Here is an 18,816-nt window from a genome sequence, read left to right as displayed (position 1 = left end):
CAAAATCTTTATCGTTTTTAAGTTATTCGTAATAGAGTTTATGACTGTCTTGGCCCCTAATTTAAGGGGCCAGCCCCTATTTCTTGATTTTGTTGAAAAGAACTTTTGATTATCTACCACTTTTGTTATATATGTTTTAACAAAATATCTACTCATAAAAAGATACAGATCAAAACGTATGAAAAATTTGATTCGAAATTCGTACCCAATTTTCGAGCCTATGCGAGCTCATAGAAATGGCGCCACTGGCGCAAAAAAACTACATTGTGCACAACTTCAACCTATGGTCTACCTATCCTGAAAATTTCATACTCCTATCTCTGATAGTCTCTGAGTTTATGTCTGCACAAAATTAGTCGTAAAAACTTACAAAATCGGCCGTAAATCGGAACCGGAAGTGCCGATTTCAAATTTTAAAAAAACTTCTAGAATTATGACCACTGGCAATCATCTGAGAAAAAATGGTCGAAATCGGCCGAATAGTTTTCGAGAAATCGCGTGCACAAAATTCGTGGAAAAAAATAATAATAACTAGATACGATCTCGTTACGAGTAACGAGTAGGTCTTCCGTTCAATTTTTTAAACGATTCGATTAAAATATCAATGAAATTTCAGAATTCTCCCTCAACCACTTCCTTTTAGATAATGTATACGATTGTCAATATCCTTTAAAATGCTTAACCAAGAGTTTTGCTTTTTAACATATAGCACATTAAAGATTTAAGATTTTAGTCCCCTAAAATCTCTAAATACGTCATCAATGGGTTTGGAAATGAGTTTAACAAACTGATATTGCTGCGATCAACAACTTTGTTTTTATAATGCATTACAAAATCTTGATCATTTTTAACGTATGAGTAATAGAGTTAAGGAGTCTATTGGCCCCTAATTTAAGGGGCCAGCCCCTTTTTCTTGATTTTATACGAAAGGTCTCATGAATACTAACATTTTTTGTTCTTACAGCCATCTAAAATTGATGATCACTTTTGAGATACAAATGATTGAAAATTTTAGGGGCCAGCCCTCTAGATCCTTAATGGGGACAGAAATTCGTGTTTTGATAAGTAGAATCAATTTAAATCATTTAATCAAACATTTTCTCTTCTTTGATGTTTAACAAAATATGTATACTTCTCTAGTAATTTTTCGTCAAAGTTTAAGTACTTTGGCCCCTAAAAATCCCTAATTACGTAATAAATGGGCGTGGCAATGATTTTTTCAAATAGATATTGGTACGATCAACAACTTTGCTTCTATAATGCATTACAAAATCTCTATCGTTTTTAAGTTATTTGTAATAGAGTTAACGAGTGCCTTAGCCCCTAAAAAAAGGGGCCAGCCCCTTTTTCTTGATTTTATACGAAAGGTCTCATGAATACTAACAATTTTTGTTCTTACACCAATGTAAAATTGTTGATCATTTTTGAGATACAAATGATTGAATATTTTAGGGGCCTGCCCTCTAGATCCTTAATGGGGACAGAAATTCGTGTTTTGATAAGTGGAATTAATTTAAATCATTTATTCAAACATTTTCTCTTCTATGATGTCTAACAAAATATGCATACTTCTCTAGTTATTTTTTGTCAAAGTTTAAGCACTTTGGCCCCTAAAAATCCCTAATTACGTAATAAATGGGCGTCGCAATGATTTTTTCAAATAGATATTGGTACGATCAACAACTTTGCTTTTATAATGCATTACAAAATCTTTATCGTTTTTAAGTTATTTGTAATAGAGTTAACGAGTGCCTTGGCCCCTAAAAAAAGGGGCCAGCCCCTTTTTCTTGATTTCGTTGAAAAGGTCTTAAGAATACAAACAATATTTGTTCTTACACCAATGTAAAATTGTTGATCATTTTTGAGATACAAATGATTGAATATTTTAGGGGCCAGCCCTCTTGATCCTTAATGGGGACAGAAATTCGTGTTTTGATAAGTGGAATTAATTTAAATCATTTATTCAAACATTTTCTCTTCTATGATGTCTAACAAAATATGCATACTTCTCTAGTTATTTTTTGTCAAAGTTTAAGTAGTTTGGCCCCTAAAAATCCCCAATTACGTAATAAATGGGCGTGGCAATGATTTTTTCTAATAGATATTGGTACGATCAACAACTTTGCTTCTATAATGCATTACAAAATCTTTATCATTTTTAAGTTATTTGTAATAGAGTTTACGAGTGCCTTGGCCCCTAAAAAAAGGGGCCAGCCCCTTTTTCTTGATTTCGTTGAAAAGAACTTTTGATTATCTACCACTTTTGTTATATATATGTGAACAAAATATCAACTGATAAAAAGATACAGATCAAAACGTTTGAAAATTTTGAATGAAAATTCGTACTCAATTTTCGTGCCCAGGCGAGCTCCAAGAAATTGCGCCACTGGCGTAAAACAAAATAATAGTGCACATCTTCAGACTATAGACTACCGATCCTGAAAATTTCATAGTCATATCTCTGATAGTTTCTGAGATCAGCTCTGCACAAAATAGGTCATAAAAAACTACAAAATGGTCGATAAATCGGTACCGGAAGTGAAGACAACAAAAATTTCAAAAACATATAAAATTCAGATGATGACTCATCATCTGTGAAAAAATGTTGAAAATCGGTCGAATAGTTTTCGAGAAATCGCGTGCACAAAATTTGGAAAAAATAATAATAATAACTAGACACGATCTCGTTGCGAGCAACGAGGAGGTCTTCCGTCCGATTTTTAGAAGAGGAAATGACCTTGCCTTTTATCTTCATCAACGAAACATATCAGGAAATGCAGATGTGATCTAAAAGAGCGATGGATGAAGGATTATACACCTGTAGGATCCTTAATTTTAAGGACCAGTCCCATTTTATTTCATATTAAATAAGAGGTCTATTGACTTAATAACAGGTCTAATAACCTGTAATAAAAAGAAACCGAAGAAAAAAAGAGGGCCTTCCTTTGTAAACGGAAGACCCTAATAACAATAAGAATAGAAGGGTCTTCCGCTGAAGACGGAAGACCCTAATAATAAAAGACTGTATTTGTCTAAATCTTAATTGAAGAGTGTTTTTCAACTTGTACTACAGTCCAACAACCCTTTTATGTTGATTATTTTAGTTAGAAAATTAAATAAAAAGCAGAGAAAGAAATAGAGAGAAAGAACAAATCTTGGCTCCGGCGAGATTAGAACACACAGCCTTTGCAGGTGTCTCAAAACATGGCTGACGCGAAATAATTCCCGAATTTGTGTTTGAATTTGGGGCGTTTTCGCCCGGGAGAAGTTTTTGTATGAGATGAAAAACAAAGTGTAAGATGTCTGACTATTTAGGTTTGGTAACAGTGCGAGGTCATTTGAAATATTGACGCGTGTTTTTGTCTGGAGGGGGGTGAAAAGACCCGAGCTTGATTTTCGTCGTGAATAAATCGAAAATAGAATTTTGAGGTGTGGATCTCGGATTCGTGTAACAACTATTAGGGGAAGTCCTAAAACAATGACTGATGCAGTTTACCCATGTATTTCAGTGTTGAGAATTTTTGTTCGTGTCGTTTACTATTATGTTTGACTGTTTTATTTCAGCAGGATTGATAGAATCTTTATAAATGTAGAAATAACGAAATCAGTAACACGTAAATTTATTCGGTAAAAATTTGATGCAGTAATTTCCACAGTTCTAACATTCATAAGTAGTTCACACGCTATCGTAGATTCAGACTAAACGGAAAAAAAGAAATATACATGCAACAGAAATATTACGTGGCTGCACAGGGGCCAAGCCCATTTCAACATTAATTTCAAAGAAACCATACATAAAGAAAGAGGTCGAACTCTGACCCAGATAGAAAACTACCAGCTCGCTTCAAAATCCTAAAAAATCAATTAATCTTTAAAACACTCGCAACGTGCATGTATTTTTCATAAAAGTAATGTCTGAGATACACTCCTGCCGAATTTTAAGTTGATGGGTCTTACAATAGGGGAGATATACGCATTATTCTCTCGAAGTCGCCAGTTTATTTTTACTCGGACATTTACCGGTCCAGAGCTCACGATGGGATTTTGCCTATGACAACAGCAGTATTGCAACAAGTCGAGAAACATTTGCAATAATCTTTTAAAATCTTACATCAAACGCAATTTATGGATTTACTTTTTACTTTTAAAGTTTTCAGAAATAAAATATATAAAATGCCATAACATTTACATGCTAAACACTACATATGTATGATGAGAGAGAGAGAGAGAGAGAGAGAGAGAGAGAGAGAGAGAGAGAGATTAATCAGAAATCGATTTGATCAGAGACATAAATAACATTTACGTCTCTGATTTGATAAAAAAATTTATAATTGTTTTATCTGCTTTTTCATATGTATTATATTTCTTTTTGTCTCAAGTTTTTCTTTGCTGACAATAACTGCATAATAAAAAATTCTGGTAAGTCAGCAAATAAAATAACCTACATCATTAGAAATATAGTAAGATTATTTATTCCCCATTTTCCCGAATCCAAACGATACCCAAGTGTTATGTATAAATGACCAATGTTAAGCATTCAGTTGATAATAAAAATCGGTTTTTTTTTAAATCCCAGACAGTCAATAGATTTGTTATTAAATCATTGAACAGTGAATTTCAAAAAATAACATCCGTAGACAATATCCCGTAACTAGAAAAAAATACGTATTTACTTTTTTTGACGTCAAATGTACATTAGCCTCTAGCCTCATTACTCCATGTTACCTGTAGTAGATCTTTTATAGAGAGAGAGAGAGAGAGAGAGAGAGAGAGAGAGAGAGAGAGAGAGAGAGAGAGAGAGAGAGAGATTTTAGTGTTGAGGAATTCAATATAAACGCAACATTTGTCAATAAACGCATGTATACATGCATACATGTACATATCTAAATGTTTGAATAAATACAAAACAACCTTTCATTTTAAGCCATGTGAAATACTAAAAACGTTGGTGCATTGCTAAATGTTGTGTGTATACAATCATTGAAATGGCGGCATTTCTTTGATGCCGGCAAAGCGATCCAGTGAACTCTAATGCGGTCAAACTGCAGGGGTGCTTCGGCGGCATGTCTTTGATGCCGGCAATGCGACAATCGTCCGAATTTAGCGAGCAGTTGACAGAAAAGAGCTCTATATTTGTACTGAAAAAAAGCCGCTATTATTTTTATTTATGACAAAAAGAAAACGGAAAACATTCAAATCCATCATTATAAAGATAAAATCGTTAAACAAAACACAGTTAAGCAAGAACAAATAATCGGCACTCGGGGACTGAACCCGGGTCGCCTGGACACAAGTCCACCACTCTAACGACTGAGCTACGCGGACTCTCGCTTCAGAACTTTGGAGCCCAAAATCTCGAGAATGCATGGATCGATTTTAAAACAGATTTCATATTCAAAGGTTTTTAGAGTGTCTCTATCGAATAGTAACATAAAAAAAATTCAAGTTCAAAAAATTGAAAAATTAAGGTTTTTCATTTCCTTCCGCTGACGACCGGAAGTTACGGCAGACGTTCGGATATGCGTAGTACACTGCGGCCGTTCACTCTCTACGATCTCTGAAAATTTGAAAGTTCTATCTTAAATACTTTTGGAGAAAACTCGTGAACAAGCAAAAACATAAAATCTTTAATATCTCGGGACCGGAAGTGACGACCAAAAAAATCCCACGTACTTTTCTTACAAATGTTGTCATAAACAAGATCTGAAAGTTTTATCAAAATCGACTGAAGCGTTTTCGAGAAAACGTGGGAGAAAAAAAAAATAATAATAATAATAGAGGAAAAGAAACAAAGCAAAAACAATAAGGTCTTCCGTTTCCAACGGAAGACCTTAATAATAAGAAACAGTACGAAAACTATAAGGTCTTCCGTTGGAAACGGAAGACCTTAATGACACAGGTACTCATTAGATTTTTTAAATCTCTGATAAAAAACTACAAATGATTTGAGCGTAAGTCATGACTTGTTTATGTGTCTCCTTGACTTCTAGTTTCCTCCAATAAACCTGCCTCCAGACGAAGGCGCAGTGTCGCGGACTTCAATGATTACGGTGTGAGTTTCCGGGCCTACAAGTGCTACTACGTGGACTGTAAGCCCCCCGTTGACCCCAACACTGTACCCCCCGTCACAAGCAGACCCTACGACTTCCAGTATTGGTCAGAATCTGACACATGGGCGAATGGCAACCTTCCCCAAAATGATGACAATGTCACAGTCGGTAAAGGTATGTGTAGTTAGTGTAATTCAATGTTTTTCTCCTTTGGATAGTGACAGAAATTTACATGTATCCGATCATCCCACATTTGATATGGATATGTTGATACAGTATTCAAAGATCTGCTCTAAGACTTTGATTTACTGTTTGAATAGTTACAATACTTCAATGATCTTTTCTGCAAGTAGTCAGTCCAGCCAAAGGAAAAATAATCATTTTTCATTTTTTGCCCATACAATGTATATTGCCCCATAACTAAGGCAGATGAAATGCAAACTGTTTTTATGCCCCTACCATAAAATGGCCAATGACATATAGTGTTATCCCATTCTGTCATTGTTTCTTTGTCTTTATTCATTCCAACATCAATATCTTTCTATTCATTATCTTGGCAAGAGTTCCACACTTCAACTCAAATTTGATATGTGGGTTCATAGGATTCCTAGGAATATGCAGGTATTAAGTTTAAATTTAATTCAAATCTGGTGATTTTTGACAGAGTAATATTTCGGTTTCCACTTTCTTACATTTGAAGGGATGTATATTTATAAAGTTGAAATTGCTTGTAGAAATATTTTACCTGAAAATATTGGTTGAATTTGGTCCAGGTTTGATTATCTTGCAGAGTTATGCCCCTTGATCTTAGATAAACAAAAAAGCAGTGTTCTGTACAAACAAATGTAAAAATATGAATGGCATTTGAAATTTTTGCTGTCTACAGGGGCATTAATGGCATTTCAGCACTCTAGGTTCATTTATGAAATATGCAAATTGATATAATTACATATTTAATAAAATTTTAAAACTCAGATCAATGGGTAGTAGCTGACACGGCATTGCCACGGATGGGTAAACTGGTTCTTTATGGAGTACTAGAACTAGACGATGCTAATGGCACCAGGAACTTTGAGCTGAACTGTACCTACATTGTAATCTTGGGAGGGCGTCTGATCATTGGATGGCCAGATAAACCGTTCCTTGGTCAGGCCCTGATTCTGCTACAGGGGGAGCACTCTACACCGTACTTCCGCACCACTTCTGGCCCACCGCTTGGATCAAAGGCAATAGGTAGAGAGGCTCAGTCAGTTTTTGTTGTCTGTGGAAAATACCAGTCCACACAAAGTTTTCTATCACTTTTTAGCACATTATTTTTTCATACTTTAGCTCATTATACATGTATTTTCTTGCAATCAAATGGATAATTCTATTTTTAAAAAAAGTATGTTGTACTGGTACATGTATTGTAGCAGTGCTAGTTTTTAGTTTTTAGAGATATTTTTGGATGAGGTGTGAATATCTTATTTTTTATTTTGATTAAAATTTGTGTAGGTCGTATAATGAGAGCGTATAATGAGAGCGATTTATTAAAATCAAAATACATGTTAACTTTGCAGCTCTGTATAATTTGATATTTAATGATGGCATTACATGTAAGGAATTATTCTGATGTTCCATTAATCCACAGGCGTGTTTGGTGGCCTTGACCTTCATGGCAAAGACGTCGGAACTTCCTGGACGTTGCTGGCCCAAACAGCCAATCCTGGCGACAGCCAGATCACCTTGGCAACAGCAGTCACGTGGAAGGTTGGGGAGGAAATCGTTATTGCTCCAACAGATTTCTCCATTTGGGAAAAAGAAACATTTGCAATAACTGCAGTGTCCAATGGGGGAACAACCCTGACTCTGAACAGTACAGTACAGTTCAAACATATCGGTATGTTCTTTACTTCTACGGTATACATGTACAGAGTAGGTCTAAAGTTATTGTAGATAAATGTGTGTATAGACCTACTGTACCCTTACCATACTGTATGTGGCTGCAATCATCAATTTGAGTTTGAAGTTTTCATTAAATTAAGAAGCAATTGCTCCACTTTAAAGTTTAAATGATCATTTTAAAATTAAAAAATGCACACTATTGAAGAAGTGAATGTTCATGCTCAATGCAGTTTGCTGTTGCAGTTGCACTGAACAAAAATATTCCAAGGTAAAAGGAATCCATTGTACCATTTGTATTTGATGAAGATTTATTTTAACTGACCATGCAATTTGTTTTTAAGTCTGAAACCTTCTGTTGTGCATTATCATGCAGATTATTTATTTATAAATAGTGAAATTTCAATACAGTTTGGTTCAAGTTTCAATTTCAGTCCCGTAGAGCAATTTTACTTATATCTGGGGGCATCAATTTTCTCGGATTTTGTAAAATTGTTAGTTTCACAAAACATAATGTTGTTGAATATTGATGAAACCAGTTTGTAGTGATTGTGGACCATGTTGACAAGATTTATTTTTATTATTTCAGCCCATACAGAGACTGCAGGCAACGAGTCGATGACAATGGCGGCTGAGGTTGGTCTGTTGACCAGAAATATCCGTGTGGAGGGGGCCAGCTACAACAAACTGTACAGCCAGTCTTTTGGGGCCAGAATTATGGTCAGCCAAACCCAGGACCCAACAGATAGCAATCGTCTATTAGTAGGTGAGAAATAGATTTCTTGCTCATTACTTATAGACTGTGACTTGCATGCATGTAGACCATATCATGAAATGTTGGTAAAACACATCGTGTGGTTTTACCCATAAAGATTGAATTTGAAATACTTTTTCAACCTGTGGGTCTTTTTGGTCTGTATAATCAAAGTTATTCAAGGCCTTAATTTAATAAAATGATTTATCAATTATAGCCATGTTTATCTCAAAACTGTGAGAGTGTAATGGGATGAAAAAGTATGTTCCCAAATTAACTAATGGAATGACGTACATAGAAATTTTAATCAAATAATAAAGTTTTGACTCCAAAAATCTAGTTTAAAAGATCCCACTAAACTGATTCTTCTTGGTTTTGAAAAAGGGATTATTTTATTATTTTATACAAAGAATTCATTAGAGAGTATTTCATAAAATGATTGTGATTCTTTTAAGAAAATTTTTTGTTTAGTTCAAATAGAATCACCTTCTATGTTTGGTATATTTTCAGGCTATGCTCGCATCTCCAATGTGGAGTTTTACCACTCTGGACAAGAAGGCTGGGTGGCACCCTTTGATGGCCGCGGCTCCATAGCTTACATCGATGCTGGTACTGTGTCCAACATAAAACCATCCTATGTAAAGAAATGTGCCTTCCATAAGGGCTTCTCACCGGCCATCATGGCCTATGCTACCAACAAACTTCCAATTGAAGACAATGTGATAACAGACACTGTGTGGTTTGGTAAGTATTATGTAACATTTAACTTTTATTGTTGATTTGTACTTTGATAAGGATTCAGTGAGATAAATTGACTGATTGAACTTAACGAATGTTTGAACATGAGTCAGGTACATGTAAAAACTTTAGAATTTCCTGTGAAAACATTCATAAACAAAATTGAAATCTTCAGCTGTTGAAGCAATGGGAGATGGATCCATCATCAGAAACAACTTTGTGACCAAGGTTCAATGGGAGGGATCTTATCAAGGTCGCAGGGAGAGTTCAAACTTCCGATATAACGGGGCATTCAATTTGGATAAAGCCACCAATCTGGTTTTACAAAACAACCATGTAGGAGGAGCAGAGAGGCTGGGATTCCGGACCACTGGGGAACCCTGTGGTGTCTCATCCGCAGACTCTTGGACAGGCAATGTCGCCCATACTGCTCTGGTTGGGGTCGGCTTGCTTACTATCAATCCATTACCAGGTTCGTTGGAACTTGGACAACTTGTAAATTTGTGTTATCTGTTACAAACTGCTTTAAAAAATATTAGCCTTTTCGTTTCTTATTTTCCAGGTTATCTTAAACAATGCACAATGTACTCTAATTTCACTGTGTGGAAGAATTTCGATTATGGGATTTTCTACCAGGGCTCTGCCAGCTCCTCTGTAAGAAATCTGAAGGCGGCTGACAATGGAGTCAGTGTGTTCCAATTTGTCGAGGGTCCACCATCCCTGTCACACAGATTCCAAGACAAATATGCCAATGTGATTGACTCCCTGATTATAGGTACATCAGACGAGCTGAATTGCTCTACTGCAAGGGGTGACAGGTCGGATTTCAACTTTATCAAAAGCCGAGAGAAAATAAAGAGTCACAGTTTTCCTTTACGTGTTGGCGTAACCATGCCAACATTTTCCTCTGGGGGCAATGCTTGCCCCAACATGCCTTGTTCTGGAATAATGTCCTACCAAACCATCAAAGGAATATTTCGCTTGCAAGGTAGGGGCTTTGGTTCATGCAATTTCTAAATATTGTATACTGTAGACGTCTTTAATTCTACGTGTCTAAAATTTCACGATTCCTATGTTAGTACCTTTCACGGTGTTTTTAATTTCATGACCAATCGGTTTCAATTTAAATGAAGATTGAAAAACATATAAGATATGTAATGAACATATTACCATACATTGACATTATTTATTTTCTTTGGAATCATGTTAAGTTAGTCCTAAATCCGTTTAAAACTATTAGAAAAATAATTTAACGAAAAAAATACACACTATTGTATTTTGCGCACCCGACATTTTGAGCCTGAAAATTTGGGGGGGGGGGGGGGGGGGGGGATCTGTTAAAAAAACTGTACGACTTTATAATCAAATTAATCTTAAAAGCGAACTGCTCAATATGAATGGGTTTACAGATATCATTTGAGATGTCTGAAATAATAGGTGGCAATTAGCGCACGTCTTCACAGTAATGGCTTCAATAGGGCCGCAGAGCTGAGGGATATTAAAAGATAATGGATTAAAATGTTTCGTTATGATTAGTTATTTAATTATCATTATTGATACATAATATTTATGCTTGCGTTTTTAAAGGTACTATAATTACGATTTCTGTATAGTGATGTGTGCAGTTCCATTATGTAAAATGCTATAAAATTTGTTTAAAATAAAGAGGCTTTTGTTACAAACTTTCAGATGTGACTTTCTCCAAGTTCTCCAACAAATGTAACAGTCGAGGGGATCGGGCGGTGGCTCCTAATAAAGAAAACGATGATGGAAACCACCCATTTATAACAGAGAGAATTGAGTTCCACAATATGGCAGAGGAAAATAAGATTCTGTACTGGAGATCTAATATAGGGTAAAGTCTTTCCAGTGACCAATAGAGTTGACCTTGCACTCACAAGTTTTTTTGGGGTTTTTTACCGTATTGGTATTTTACTTGTAAAATTCATATGTACATGTAAGTGTATAAATGCTTGTCTGCTTTGAAACATCAAGTGCTCTAAGTCCTATTACTGAATATTATGTTAATTATAGTACCGATAATTAACAGAAGATTTTTAAGGCAATTTTTTTATCATTATGTTTTTACTCTTAAGAGTTTCAAAACTACATGAAATTTGTTATTATTATCAATTTTGCAGGAAGATTGACTCGTCCAACTGTGTGGACATGGCCTGTGACGCTAAGGTCAAGTGTCTCCTACAGGATCTAGACGGGACGTTCCTCAGCTCCCCGGGATTTGTCATCCCCCAATCGGAGCATGAATGGAATGGAAATCCCAAGATGGGATTAGGGGATTACAGAATCCCAAAAGAGATGCTTGTGAGATCTAATGGGAGCAGAATTCCTGTTGCAGAGATAGCTCCTCACAAAGGTACACATATAATGTAAAACCCCTACATTTTATGCTTGTTTTTAGAAAATTGTTTCACACAATTGTTTTGAAAATGTGCATCGGTATATACATGTATATTCAAATATTTTTTTTAAGAAATCTTGTATTGTGTTTTATATAGGTAGTGAATGAATTTTTTGAGTTTTATGCTTTTAGATTATTTTCATGTCATTGTAGATGTTATGTTTTGGAAGAGTCTGCTAAGGTGCATATACTGTAGATTCCTATTTAAACATGAGGAGTTAATTTCCATGTAAAATCGTGAGAGGCAACCCTTGCTGATTTTAAAATCTCGCTTTTATTTTTCAGACAGTTTTGAACTATAGTAAATTATTGCAAAACATTGGTGATCACGATTATATATTCTCGTGATTTGATACAGAACAGTCGAATTGCGGAATTAAGTACTTGCGTAAAATAAGGAATTTACAGTATCCAATCCATAAGAGGCATCACTTTATTCCTCTGTTGTAAACTTTAAAACATTCATAGTTTCTATCCATATACTACACAAATACAGATATAAAGATAGATGCCAATTAAAAAATGCACAAGATATAACTGTTATTGTTTAAATGCATCACTGTGAATCCTTCACAGGGCTAAATTATATTACACGGGTTAGCATTTAGGACCATGGACCTCCTGTTCAAACGAATACAGTGACATGTTCTGATCTACAAGTGATTTCCTAAATACCAATCATAAAATATGTACATTATAGTATAAAAGTAGGCTCATTCAGAAATATACAAATTAATTCAGATCCATGCTAACTTTTTGAAAAATCATTTTCTGCCAAATATCGTACACGCCAATTATACTTTATTTACAGTATGGCATTTTTGGGGGCACTTAATGAGGATCTCCTTGTTCTTTTAATAGGAATCATCAGATCCTCTTGTCAGTACAAAGGCGCCTGGCAGGCTTACGAGTGCCACGAACTGAACTACAAGACACTGGTCATTGAGAGTTTGGACGCCGACACCGAGACCCGCCGTCTGTCCCCGGTGGCCATTCTGGGCGACGGATACCTGGACCTGATCAATGGACCCCAGGACCACGGCTGGTGCAGTGGCTACACCTGTAGGAAGAGACTGTCCACCTTCCAAGCCATCGTAGCTACAGGTTTGTTTGGGAAAATATTATTGATTCAGTGGTAGATCAGATCCAAAGTGCTGAGTTTTAATTAGCACCCCTTGACTCCTTGACTGATGTTCCTATTGTTGATTGTACCAGTATTGACCTGTCCGTCAAACAGGGGGGAGCTTAGAGAGCATACCTTGAGCAAAATGATTATCCTACTTTTTTCATTCCTGGGAGTTTTGATAAGGTCATTAAAAGATCTATATTTACATTTAGTGTATGCGCAAGGTTTTTGCAATCATTATAGACAAATGAGTTGATTATTAGGGCAGAATCTGTGTGCGGTTTTATAAGTGCCATGAATATATATAAGAATGCATTTTGAATTTTTCAGAGAAAGAGTTCTTGTTGCACTACACAAGTACCTCCCCTCAGAAATCTCGCTTTTTCTTACTGGATGCCAAACCAAATGACTGTATTGTCCTGTCTGTATGGTACTCTAAGCCTTGGAGATTGGACGTCTACCACGATGGCAATTTCATCCTGCCTCCAAATGCTCGATTTGAAGGGGCCGACAGAAAATATGTAATAGACCCACCTCCTGTTGGACAGCCAGACTACTACAAGCCAAACGTCACAGGATGCGCACTCAAATCTGGGACCAGCTATTTCAACAGAGATACTGGTATCATTACTTTGATGATCAAAGGGCCAGCTCCAGTGAGGATTGTAACAGTGAAGACAGTTATAGTGTCCTTCCAGCTACCAGCGATGCCAGAGAATGAGTTTTATGGGGAGAATATCATCATGAATCTGGCCTCCTTCCTTAACATTGATGCCAGTCGCGTGCGCATCACGAAGATTGTGAGGGAGACATCATCAGTCAGTGGTCGCAGGAAGAGAGCCACCGGTAGAATCACAGGGGTGGAAATCGAGATCAGTAATCCTCCTTCTCAAGGTATGGAACTAATCTCATTAACATATTTGCAACATAACTGTGATAAGTATGACAGGGTACTACTGTTTGATAGCAATAGTTTTCAAAAATGGAAGAAAAATAAATGGAAGACTGAAAATGATGATTGCCTTGTAATGTTTTTTGTGTAATCAGATATATGTACCATATTTCCGTTTATTTATTATTTATTTTTTTCACATTACAAAATTTTAAACTAAATTTGGACAAATCTGTAACCGTTTTTATTTGTACAATGCATTATTTCTAGTAGCATACAATATCGAACATACTTTCAACTTAGTGTATTTATGAGTCATGGCAAAAGAGACAAAAAAGTGAAAAATAAATGGACATACAGCATTTGATGAAGGAGTTGTACACATGTATTCATATGGGTTAAAAATGTAGAACTTTATTACCGAAATCTGAATTTTTTCATGTTTAATTTTTCTGTGTTCAGAGCTTAACACAACAGCAAGTGCCGGTGATCTGTCAACAGAAGAATTACAGAACATAACCACAACCATTGTAAATGACGTACAGGCTGGATCCACCTTACTAAACCTCCTGAACTCCACAGGGGTGGCCATTGCCGAACCGCCCCCAGATCCTGAGGACCCAAATTGGCAGGTGGTACTCTCGGACACCAATATCCCTTTACAAACATTGGCTCAGCCTAGCGAGATGAGACTGTCCAATACCATTGTACCATTGCATGAAGGTGCTCCATTCTCCACACAGCCTAAACTTCAAGTATATGATAGCAGCGTGAGTGTCTTGAAGTCCATTTCATGTATCATTTTCAGTACTGTAGATTCCTTATTTTATGTTAGTTCAAAATTCTGTGATTCTGCCATTTTGTCATATCAATTCAAAACACAAGAATAAAAACTTGTTAACGACTAATTTCTGTTTTAATCTCACAAAGTTTACAATAGTTGGGAAAAAAATACTTAGATTTGAAAATATGCAAGGAATGCTTTCTTGTCATTAATGCAGAAATTAAATTCTTTGCTTTTAATAAGGAATCTAATAAACATCATCTAAATCTCGATTTATTCAAATTTCAAGAAATTTTATCCGTAAACTTACCAAAAACCTTTACTCCCTAGATACTTTAATACCCACCTGTATTTTTCTTCTCAAGCGCTTGCATGAAGTTTTCACAAGTGCTTTTATGAAATTTTATACATGTAGTACAATGGATTTTTTTTTCTTCTTTATACAGGGAACTGTTATTGATAAGCTGGGAACCAATATAAATCCATGGCAGATTACAGCATCCATTGTTAGTGGCACCGGTAATGCAGCTGGTCAACTGACTGGAACCACCACTGTCCCATACCAAAACGGCTGGGCAAACTTCACAGACTTGGCCATCAGTCATTTCGGGGATGATTATACCCTGAATTTTACAGTTACATATCCAGCTGGTGTAAATTTGTTTACTTTGACCAACTTTTCGCTACCAAGACGGCCTCTCAAGGTCAATGCCATAAGCATTCCAACCACTGTTGTCGCAAATTCCAGTATTTCTCTAGTGATAAAGCTTGAAGATGCAGTTACAAGCCAAATTATTGAGCAAACTCACTGGCGGGTATGTACACGTATTTATTTATTATTGATTCCAATTTACTTCTGGGATTACAAATTATGTTGTCTGCTTTAGTGCATTTTGTTGATGACAAAATGATGTTATGAAGGGTAGAAAAAATACTTACCATGGTAAATTTTAAGCCAGCCAAAAAAGGAATAAAAACTTAAGAACTGAATGTATACTCATAAGGAAAAATTCAATAACAAATTCAATTAGTAACATAGATATGAATGGAATCAATGAGTTTGGAATGAAAAGTTTCATCTTGCTTTCTTTTTAAACAGATAACTGACTGGGAAGTGTGCGTTACATTGGATGGACTGGAGTTCTACAAAGGAAAACAATTTGGAGAGCTCAACACAAAATTCAATGCTACCACGGGTCTGGCTACTTTGTCCGACATCAGATTCACTGAACCAGGCATGGTGATCCTGAAGATAGGCGTGACCTCTGTTCCTGCTGAATATTCATTAGAAACTCAGCTCCTGATCAATATTCGCAGAGCAGATCTGTATGCCTCCTCCAGCAATAGCAGCGCCCAGATGCTGCAGCTGAGGTTTGAAGCCGACTACAGCTCCATTGTTGCAGCCGGATACCAACTACAGTTCGAGACTGTGATCGGGAACTTTCTGATCAGGCGTTATCCAGATATTGATCTGGATTCTGTCCAAATTGATAGTGGTCAGTAAATTCTGTGTGATTTATCAATTTAGAAAACTGCTTCTTCTTCATGTAGGTAATAAAATTGAATATGCTGTAAATACAATAGATTCTCTGTTTTACGCAATTATTAAATTCTTAGGTTTAATCAGTCATCTACAGTACTTGTATGCAGTTAAATGCAAATAACAAATTCTGAATGCCTTTCCAATCAGAATCAGCATCTTTAAAATCAAGTCTATGTAGGCATTTTTTGAGTTGTGTCAAAGTCATATTTCTCAAAAAATTCAATTCTTGAATGGTGTACTATGCATCTCTTTCAGAAGGTGTATAAGAGTTCAAGTAATTTTTTAGTCACTTTGAAATGTTCCTGGTGCCTTAGGTCTCTTTTTTGATAGTTATCGGTTGGTGTGGTGTTGTGTTGACATATTATTTTTTATTCCTTGTAGGAGGCGTAACAATCACGTATCAAATCACATCGGGAGGATCCCTCCAAACAAACGGCACACTGACCTTGTGTGATGCTTTGGACGACGGAACTAGTGAAATTTTTGGATTGTTGAATTTTATTACTTTAAATTAACTCCCCAGCTGAGCTTTGTTGATGAAAATTTGTCCAACGTCTGCATTTTCATTTCATTTTTTTTTTTTTGGAATAGGGGATCATAGTTTCCAACAATGTTTGCTAAGCTTCCTTTGACTTTCAAGTTTTTTTTTTTCTTCAAAGGAGGTGGAAAGGGCTACAATAAGGAATGAAATTAAGAAAAGGCAGTTTCAAAATCTTTGAAAACTTTTAGTTCAGTAATTTATTAGATACCAAAATTTCACCACAATTTCTTAAAGATAGAATTCATGACTCCAAAAATAGGAAAGAGTGACTGCGAGGAAACTTCTTTCTGTAAACAAGAAGGTTATATAGTTTTAAAGGAGGGCAGGCTTGCTTAGTTAAGTTTCACAAATATTGGTTGCGCAGGTGAGCAATGTGGCCTATTGATCTGTTATTAAATATCTCTGTTTACGGGTATGTGGAAATCTCAGGAATATACTGATAATAAATGACATGTAAATTGTTAATTTCATCTCATGATGCAAAGACATGTATATCACAATATACTGACCTAGCGATGTCCTATATTCTAGTCAGTCGAAAAACATTTACATTTGCATTCTTGCTTTTCTTGTCCATGTGTAGATCAATGTACAACATTAAACTAGCTAATTAGAGTAAGATTACAATATGTACCTTTTCTTGGAAATTTTGAATATATTACATGTATTATCAAAAAGTCAACTACTGTTTAAAGAAGGAGAAATATTTGGTGAGGATTTAAATTTCGCTATTTTAGTGGAAAGTATTAATCAACAATGCATTTTAGAGATTACGATATGACGAAATTTAAAAACCAACAAAATTTTATTTGGTTTAAAAACAGCAAAGTTTTCACCCAACGAATATATGTGCTTCTACAATAATTGCAATCCACTTAAAACGACACAGATTGTCATAAAATGTAAAAGATCACATCTTTCATTGATCATTACTTGCACAACAGAAAAGAGGGGGATGATTAACCTTAAACCCTGTACTTGCAGCTAGATTAAACCTGATGGTCCAATATTTGGAAAAATATTATACTATAAGTAGTGACATAGCCATATTATTATACCATCTGTCTTTAACTCAGGATTTTTTCACAGAACATTTGACTTAAGATTGTGAAAAATTATTTCATTTTGTATTGTCTCATCATGTTATGTATTAAAAAAGCATATTCAACTGTTCTGAAGCCATTATTTATTTGATATGTCCATCTGTTCATTTTTTATGATTTTTTTTTTTTCATTTGTCTTTGTAAATAAATGCTCTTGCTTGTCTTGGTCAATTTGTTATTTGGAAATCCTTTAATATATGAGATTTTACCTTGGTAGCTAATCAGATTTTAGTATTATATAATTATGTGAAGCTAGTATAGCAATTATTAACTTTTGGGCCTTAGATTTCAGAAAAAGGTTATGGAACTTTAAGCTCATGTGCTATGATTAGATACTTTGATAGTAATAGGCTTGTAGTACTACAAAGCAAAGTACCTGCCTCAGCTATAAATCACATAGATTTGCATACTGTTAAAAAAGTCACCAAAATTGGAACAGTATGTTATCTGAGTCAGTAAGTTGCAGAGTCACTCAAGGGAACAAAAAAAAACACTTTTAAAACTATTGTAGACAAACATGTACCCAAGAAAATTGTCACAATAAGGCCACGGGATAAAGTATTTATGAATAGCACTATCAGAGTTTTAATGAGGAAGCGCAATCGTATCCACCATAAAGCTGTAAAAACCCAAAATCCTCTACACTGGGAAAGATATAGATACTTGCGTAATAAAGTTATAGATGAAATACGTGCTTCTCGACAGAAATATAATAAAAAAATTTCAGACCAAATTAATAAGTCAATTCCTCCTGGTAAATGGTGGCGAATAGTTAAATCACTTTGTAAATTAAACAACAAACACAAACCATCACCTCCATTGAAAGTCAATGGTCAGACATTATTTCATCCCATAGACAAAGCTAATGCATTTAACAATTTCTTTACAAATATTTCTACCATATCTGTGTCCCAAAACTTAGCACACAATGTACCAGACCCACCTTTACATCACATGAACACTCACTATATTACTGACAATGAAG

General features: G+C 35.4%; 1 protein-coding gene across 1 annotated transcript in view; it reads left to right on the top strand.

Annotated features, from left to right (window-relative positions):
- LOC105337198 (fibrocystin-L) overlaps positions 1 to 17,998 on the top strand; it is a 50,434-nt gene extending 32,436 nt beyond the window's left edge. The window contains exons 39-53 of the mRNA XM_066088229.1: positions 5,991 to 6,224; positions 7,026 to 7,283; positions 7,681 to 7,929; positions 8,521 to 8,697; positions 9,196 to 9,429; positions 9,599 to 9,895; positions 9,986 to 10,411; positions 11,113 to 11,278; positions 11,565 to 11,797; positions 12,704 to 12,946; positions 13,299 to 13,862; positions 14,323 to 14,630; positions 15,091 to 15,459; positions 15,744 to 16,140; positions 16,569 to 17,998. Coding sequence (XP_065944301.1) covers positions 5,991 to 6,224; positions 7,026 to 7,283; positions 7,681 to 7,929; positions 8,521 to 8,697; positions 9,196 to 9,429; positions 9,599 to 9,895; positions 9,986 to 10,411; positions 11,113 to 11,278; positions 11,565 to 11,797; positions 12,704 to 12,946; positions 13,299 to 13,862; positions 14,323 to 14,630; positions 15,091 to 15,459; positions 15,744 to 16,140; positions 16,569 to 16,702 — 4,289 coding nt within the window. The 3' untranslated portion in view covers positions 16,703 to 17,998. The remainder of the gene's footprint in view (positions 1 to 5,990; positions 6,225 to 7,025; positions 7,284 to 7,680; positions 7,930 to 8,520; positions 8,698 to 9,195; positions 9,430 to 9,598; positions 9,896 to 9,985; positions 10,412 to 11,112; positions 11,279 to 11,564; positions 11,798 to 12,703; positions 12,947 to 13,298; positions 13,863 to 14,322; positions 14,631 to 15,090; positions 15,460 to 15,743; positions 16,141 to 16,568) is intronic.
- The last annotated feature ends 818 nt before the right edge of the window (positions 17,999 to 18,816 follow it).

The sequence above is a fragment of the Magallana gigas genome, chromosome 6, assembly GCF_963853765.1.
Source record: "Magallana gigas chromosome 6, xbMagGiga1.1, whole genome shotgun sequence".
In the NCBI taxonomy this organism is placed as follows: domain Eukaryota; kingdom Metazoa; phylum Mollusca; class Bivalvia; order Ostreida; family Ostreidae; genus Magallana; species Magallana gigas.
The sequence above is the reverse complement of the archived record's forward strand: the minus strand, read 5'-3'. Positions and strand labels throughout refer to the sequence as shown.